The sequence below is a fragment of the Empidonax traillii genome, unplaced genomic scaffold (assembly GCF_003031625.1).
Source record: "Empidonax traillii isolate 1590-97213 ecotype Southwest subspecies unplaced genomic scaffold, ASM303162v1 scaffold1128:size488575, whole genome shotgun sequence".
Lineage (NCBI taxonomy): Eukaryota > Metazoa > Chordata > Aves > Passeriformes > Tyrannidae > Empidonax > Empidonax traillii.
Genome location: NW_020956321.1, coordinates 154,213 through 162,031, shown reverse-complemented (window position 1 = coordinate 162,031; position 7,819 = coordinate 154,213). Strand labels below are relative to the sequence as shown.

Here is a 7,819-nt window from a genome sequence, read left to right as displayed (position 1 = left end):
TGGGGTTCCCTCCTAATGGGAATAAAATGACCTCCTGTGGCAGGGGGTCACACACGTGGCCAGGGGATCGAGGTACTCCAGAGTCCAAGATGCTCCCGGTGTAACACCATTTGAATGGATGGAAAGGGGCCCTTTGGAGGGGAGAGCCCCAGGCAGAGTCAGGGGACTCGCTTTCTACACGTCCTCACTCCGCCGCGGGAGTTCAACCCTGGATTTCTGCTGGAAGCCTCGTGCATGGGTGGGGTGTGGGATGTGGGGACAAGCCCTGCATCTCCAGCTCCATGCATAGAACTCCGGGATAACTCATCCCACCAGCACGGATACCCACTGCCTCCAGCCCTGGGCATCTCCTTCACCCCCACCTTTGGATGTTTAATCGATTGCCCTGCCATCCCTCACACCTCCACCAGGAGTGCCTGGCTCCTGGGAACTGCGGTGATGCCGTGCGGTCCAGGTGATCACCATCCTGGTCCCTGCCCGAACCTGGCTGGCCTTGGAGCTTCCGTGGGGCTGGAGGGCACTCCTGCCACCTCGTCCTTCTGCCAACCCATCCTACTGCCACTCCGTTCCCCTGACACTGCATCCTCCTGCCACCCTGTGATCCTGACACCCCATCCTTCTCCTGGCACTGGGGATACGGGGAGCGATTCCCTCCCTGCTCCCCGAGGGATGTGAAAACTGCCACGAGTTCGTGGCCGAGCTGGGGGTCTCCCGAGCTCCGGGAAGAGCGAAGCTTTGACCTCAACCCTTGGGATTTGGGCGGCAGAGCTGGGGGCGAGCCTTACGAAGAGAAAGAGAGAAGCGTGGGCAGAGGGGACCCCACCCCCGGGGCGGGAGAGGCGGCCGCACTCACCGTGAAGGGCAGGGAGCAGATGACGAAGGTGATGGTCATGATGGAGAGGAGGAGGAGGTGGTCGATCTCCTCGGCCATGGAGAAGATGCGGCGGCCGCAGCCGGAGCCGGTGCGGGGCTGCTCGAGCGTGGCCATGCGGCGCGTCCGCTGCCCGCGGCGGTGCATGCGGGCCAGGTTCACCATCACGCTCAGGTTGCAGAGCAGCACGGCCAGGATGAGGAAGAGGAGCAGCGTGGCGTAGAGCAGCGAGAAGGCGACGTTCAGCCCGGCCTCCCCTCGGCGGGAATCCTGGTGCATCTGGATGAAGCACCAGGTGCCGGGGCAGTACTGGACGTAGCGGCCGAAGCCCAGCAGGGGCAGCGAGCAGAAGGCGGCCGAGAAGGTGTAGATGGCGGGCAGGGCCACCAAGCCCGTGCGGGGGCTGAGGAAGCGCTCGTAGAAGTAGGGCCGCCCCAGGGCCAGGCACCGCTCCAGCGCCATGGTGAAGAGGATGAGCATGGTGGCGAGGCCGAAGAAGCTCATGGCGAAGCCGAAGTAGAGGCAGATGTGCCCTCCATGGGCCAGGGCGGTGAGGGTGCTGTTGCGGTGGTAGGAGGCCAGCACGAAGGGGCTGACGGAGCAGGTGCCCAGCAGGTCGGTGACCACCAGGGCCAGCACCAGGACGTGGAAGAGCGCGGGCGGGCGCTGTCGGGGCCCTCGGCGGCCGTGCAGCAGCAGCCCCAGCGCCAGGAGGTTGCCCAGGAGCCCGGCCGAGAACATGAGGGCGCTGATCAGCGGGTGAGCCTTGGCCGGCAGCGCTGTCCCGCCGCGCTCGCACTCCCGGCCCGTCCCGTTCATCCCTCCGCCGCCGCCGCCGCACGACCGACTGCGCTGCCGTCCCCGGCACCACCGGCACCGCCCGCCCCGACGGCACCGCCCCGCCCTCCGCCCCCGGCACCGCCCCGGCCCCGGCCCCGAGCGATGGACGGGAGAGGAGGCGGGGGGCGCGCACCGACCGACCCCGGCGGACCGAGAGTCCCGGGGTCCGTCTGGGAGCCCCGGGCACGGCCAATCGTCGGGGCAGGTCCGGGAGTCCCGGGGCCGTGCCGGCAGTCCCGGTGCGGCCCCAGGATCGCTGGTATTGCCCCGGGAATCCCGAAGCACTCCCGGCTCCACGGCCCGACCGGGAGCGCCTCGCGCGGCCATTCCCGGTGCCGGGCTGGGAGCGGCCCCGGGAGTCCTTGCACTCCCAGCCCCGGTGCCGGTTCAGGAGTCCCGGTATCGGTTCAGGACCCCCAGTGTGGCTCCAAGAGTGCCAAGACACAGCCAGTTCCAGTGTGGGATCCAAGAGCCCCGCACGGGTCCTGGGAGGACCAGGAGCACCTCGAATGGCCAGTCCCCAGCCAGTCCCAATGCTGGTCCGGGAGTCCCAGTGCTGGTCTGGGAGCCCCTTTCATGTCCAGCCCCGGTGTTTTTATGGCTTTGGAAGCCCCAACACCAAGGCAGCCCTGGCAGATCTGGGATCGCAGTGCCATGGCCAGCCCTGGTATCAGTCCAGGGGCCCCACAAACAGCCATCCTTGGGCTGGTCTGGCAGTCCCAGTGCTGCCCCAGGACTCCCAAGGCACAGCCAGCCCCTGTGCTGGTCCAAGGACCCCAAAGCACCATGAACCCCACTGCCACCTTCCCCAGTCTGGTGTGGGATGCCCCAGCTGAAACCAGTCTGTGTGGGAAGTTCCCATGGCCCCAGAGCTGCCTGGAGCCCACGGAGAACTCCCTGCCCCACAGCTGGCACCATGCCATGTCCCAGTTGTCCCCCTCTCTCATGTCATCGGAGTTCCCCGTGTGGGTGCAGCCTGCAGTTGGTGTCTGGCCATGACCTTAAAGACCATCTTGTTCCACCGTGGGCAGGGACACCTTCCACTAGTCCAGGTTGCTCCAAGCCCCGTCCAACCTGGCCTTGGGCACTTCCAGGGATGGGACATCCACATGCTCAAGCCCAAAGGTTTTGGATGCTCTTTTCATCCTTCAGGACATCAGCTCTCACTCAAGCTGCCTTTATTTAAGCAGTTGGTGCTTCACACGTTATTTGCACATCCCTCAGAGGTAGAAAGCCTTTTCCCTCCCACGGCCCTGGGGCTATTTCAGCAGCTGTGACCGCTTCATTTTTCATTTACCCCACACACCTGGTAACCCAAACCCACAGTGAAATACCGTGGTGTTGATGACTGCAGCACAGGCACGGCAGGTTGAGGCCACAGGCCCGTTTTCGGCTGCTGTTTTTAAAACCTCGCTTTTGCAACAGGAACTTCGCAAAGGAAATCGGGCACACTGCAAACTCACGGGCTGTGGTTTGTGACAGCACCTCCATTTCCGAGGGGCCACTGCTAGCCCTGGCTTTGGTTCCTTCTCCCACGCGGTTCAAAGGCTTCTTCAGCGCGGTGGGGAGGAGGAGCTGCCACCTCACCGGTGGCAGGGCCACCACAGCTCCACCCATCCCTGTTCCCACGGCACAAGCAACGGCTGAGATGGAGGGGATGGTGTTTTAGCTGTCCCAGACTAACCCTGCACTCAGGTAGGCTGAGAAAACACACATCCCAGGAGGTCTTTTATCCCCACCCCCCCACCACCACCACCACTCCCAGCCCTGTGGAACTGATCCAGCAGGTCCACCAAAGCACATGGACACATCTGATGGTGGGAGCCATCCTGCTGGCTTCCCGAGCGCTGGGTGAGCCCCTGGCATGGCTCAGCCCTCTGTGGTAGCCACAAATTCAGGTTAAAAAAAAGGAGCTGAGGCCGAATCCTGTCCTGACCCATCCACACAGCTCCAATCTGCACGTCTGGAGACCTTTCCCAAGAAGTAGGTACCCCATAGGGGGGTTGCTCCAAGGCTTTTCCCAGCCTCCCACTCCTTTCTGGTGCTCCGTGTCACAGCTCAGGAAGGGGTTTTGGCTTCTTCTGGAGCTCATTTTCCTGGCAGCTAATGGAGCTTTAAATACCCATCTGGGGCTTCAGGCTTCTCAACTGACAGTTGTCTCTGATGGGATTTTTTTTTTTTTTGCAATAATAGGAAAATTGCTGGGCTTTTGTTTTGTTTTTTTGGTTTTTTTTTTTTTTTAATTCCCCCTTCTGAGCTCAAAACCAGGAACAAACCGCTTGGTACAATTTGTCCATTTCTTGGGAAGGGTTTGTTTTCTTCCTTTGCTTCCATGTTTAGCTCGTGTGTCTTGCCTCTAACAAGGTCCATATAGAAACTTAGAATTGTTTATGTTGGAAAAGCCCTCTAAGATCATCCAGTCCAACCATTCCCCCAGCAGTGCCAAGGCCACCACTGACCCATGTCCCCAAGTGCCACATCCACACGGCTTTGAAATCCCTCCAGGGATAGGGATTCCACTCCCGCCCTGGGCAGCCTGTGTGAGGGCTGGACAACCTTTTCCATGAAGAAATTTTCCATAATATCCAATCCAAACTGTCCCTGGTGCAATTTGAAACCATTTCCTCTTGTCCTGTCACTTGTCAGTCAGAAGAAGAGCCCAACCCCTCCTGGTTCCCCCCTCCTGTCAGGGATTGCAGAGCCAGAAGGTCCCCCCTGAGCCTCCTTTTCTCCAGGCTGAGCCCCCCCAGCTCCCTCAGCTGCTCCTGCTGCTCCAGACCCTTTCCAAGCTCAGTTCCCTTCTCTGGACATGCTCCAGCACCTCGTACATCCTCCCAAGAGTCATTGGCATCACTTTCCCTAAGAGAAGATTTCCAGGGTGGGCCCAGTTGGAGAGAACACTCTGGGTTTACAGGAAAGTTTCATGAATTTCATACAGAGGACACAACCTGTGGAATTTTCTGCCTCTGGCTGGGGAGGGTGTGGGGATCCTGCTCCATCTCTGGTGGGTTTTAAAGGGTGGCTGTGGCACTGTGGGCATGGAAGGGACCAGCCCTCCTGTGCGTGGCAGGATGGACTTGGAGGAGTGGGTTTCAATTCATTTAAACCAAAACCCATCTGACTCATTCATAGCAAAGCCAGACATCATTTTTGTTACCAAACCTTCCCATCCCCGTCCCTTATCTCATGCCAACAGCATCGCTCACTCCCCTGGCAAAACAGGTCAGGTTTTCAGTGCCTTGGCTTGTTATCCATGGGTTAAAAAAATTATTCAACCCACTTATGGGCTGGTTTTGTGCCTCACAGCCCTGGCTGGGGTGCCTGGCAGCCCCAGCACTGCTGCTTGCCCAGGCACGTGCCTTCCTGCTTCCAGAATAGTTGAAAAATGCAGGCAGACAATAAAAAAAAAAAAAAAAAAAAAAAAAGGGCTCTTTGCAAGAACCAAACAATTGTCGGGAAATGAGCTTGTGCAAAGTTGTGCCTGGATTTCGTGGGCTGAAACAAACCAGCCAGCCCAGGATAGGAGAGGGATGCAGGGGGGAGGTGATGCTGGTGGCACCGGTGACAGCGTGGGACAGGGCAGCTGGCAGTGCTGGAGGGTGGCAGGGACATAAAACAGGCTCCAAAAAGAGCACTGTTTGGCGTGAGACGCGTCCTCGAGCTGAGCAGCGTTTCTTTATTGCCTCCATTAAAGCAGCAGGTCCATCCCTCCGGGAATGGCTGGCACGGGAGCGATCTGGCACGGAGGGGTCCCGTGGGGAATGACTGAGCAGTGCAAGGAGCCTGGGAGGAGGATGGGATCAGAGAGGGCTCCACAGCAGCTCTCACCTCTTTGGTTGGACATCCCTGAGCCCCTGGGCTTTTTTGGTTCGTCTTTAGCAACGTTTACGACTAAACCGTGCTGAGCTGGGATTTTTAATTTCGATTTTCATTTGATTTTTATTTCATTTTCCTTCTATTTTCATTTTTTCCGAAGCTCGGCAAGAAGAAGGGGATCTAAGCTTTGACGCAACCCCCGAAGCCCCGAACTATAAGCGTCTGGGCACTAAAAAAGCGGCTTGCCCGAGGGATCGGTACGGGGTGGAGAACATCCGTCGCCTCCTCGCTCCTCGTGCTCAGGCCGGCTGGGAGCGCAGTCCTGGCTGGGGACGTGCTGCCATCTCTGGAGAGGACGGGGATACGGCAGTCCCGGGCCCCAGGAACGCCGAGGAGCGATGATTTGCCTGCTGGGAGGCCGCTCTGGCGCGCAGCCCCGACTGCAAACCCTGTTGGCTGCAGCCGGTGTTTGGCTGGCCCGGAGGCAGCAGTGGCCGGCTGGAGACTCCAGGTCTGCTCCCACAGCAGGTAGGACACCAGGAAGGGCACAATTCCATCTGAAAGTGCTACCCAAGCCATATAAGCGTGTCACTGGGACTTACATGGTCCCAGCTGGGACACAGGGACGCTACAGGGACAGGGGGGTGTCACCCTGCAAACCCCCACTGCGCCCGTGGCTCCAGGGTTTCTTTCCTATGATGATAAACTCATGGATGCACTAGAGACTGCGGTGTTTGCATCATTTTAGGGCTCGGATGGAGTCTATTCTTCCACCTTAATAAAGAACCTGCTTTGTTTGGTGTTGATTTAATTACTGCTTTCCGTGGGTCATGGTTACCCCGAGCTCTGAATACACGTATTGTGCGGTAGGGACCTCTCCTAGGGCAGGGACCTCTCCTAGGGCAGGGACCTCTCCTGGGGCAGGGACCTCTCCTGAAACCTCTCTGGGAGTGAATCCTCACCGGGCAGATGACGCCCTGTCCCAGCCTGGGCGCACACAGAGCACCCAGAGCTCATGTTAATTGTTGGATCAATGATCTCGGAGGTCTTTTACACCTTAACAATTCTGTGGTTCTGTGTTGCTGAACATCCCCAGCCTGGCCATGCCTGGTCCATCTATCCTGAGGGGAGAATGGATTCCTCCATCGAAAAAGATCCCAGGTTAGTGGGGATGACAGCAAGGTTTTCCAGAACCATTCTCTCATCTGGCCACAATGGAACAGGTCCAGGGAAAGCCACGGCGCAGGCTCGGAGCTGTTGACTCTGCAGCCCCACGTGAGCCATCTCCAAGCCAATACCAAGCCAGTAACATGAAACCAATCCCTGAATCAACCCTCACTTCATTTCTTTCTCCTTCGAAAACCCCAAGGAGAGACACCGGGCAGGGGAGCTTGAAGGTCCCCCCAGAACATCCCCGAACAAAGCTCTTCCCTTTCCTCCAGCTGGGAAAACCTGGCTGATCAAACAGCCAGAGCCAACCCCAAGCAGGTCACCTCCAGAAAGCCCCAAGATAGAGTTCCTTCCTTCAAAAACAATCTGTTTGACACCAAGAGTAAACATCACGTGAGAGCGGGCAGGAACACGGCTACACCTTCCTTGCAAGGCTTAACTAAACAGAGGGAAATATTCTCCCTGTCTCCTCCAAGGACACCAAGCAGTTGGTCATCGTCATTTTTTTGGCCTAAATGGTCACTTGAGGCAGATATTAAACCCAGTTAATACGTGTGGTGGAGGGGAAATGGACCTTTCATTAAAATGATCGTTCGCCTGCACGCTTGCACCGCGAGCTTGTACCAGGCTCTGTGTTCTCTCAATTACTGCTCTTATTAGGGCTTGGGACGATCATAAATACTGAATTAAAATAATTACAGCGGGACAGGTACATCTGAGTAACACAAACGCAGCAGCAGCGCTTGGGGGAATCGATTTTCCAGAGCGGAGCAAGATAACGGCAGAGAAACCACAGCCCTGCTTGGGGGATACGGAGGATCCTGGAGAGGGATCCTCTGGCTCCTCGTCACACCAGGACTTGCTGCTCAGCTTTCTGAGTCTCCAAACCGCCATGGGCTCCCTCACCCCACTCACCCAGTCCGGGGACACCCCAAACCAGCTCCAGTTAACCCCCCCACCGTGGCGTGGGAGGGGATCACGCACAGGACAAGGCCACGGAGCAGGGCTCTGAACCACTTTATTCGATGGGGACACACACACACACAGTTCTCCTCCCTGTGTGTTCCTCCCTGCCCTGAAGCCACACACCGAACCCCTCCTGCTTTCCTGGAGCCAGGCGCT

General features: G+C 58.2%; 1 protein-coding gene across 1 annotated transcript in view; it reads right to left on the bottom strand.

The window, feature by feature from the left end:
• The window catches only part of PTGER2 (prostaglandin E receptor 2), a 4,853-nt gene extending 3,163 nt beyond the window's left edge, over positions 1-1,690 (bottom strand). Inside the window, exon 1 of the mRNA XM_027905171.1 lies at positions 854-1,690. Within this exon, the coding sequence (XP_027760972.1) occupies positions 854-1,690 (837 nt within the window). The remainder of the gene's footprint in view (positions 1-853) is intronic.
• Positions 1,691-7,819: the final 6,129 nt, after the last annotated feature.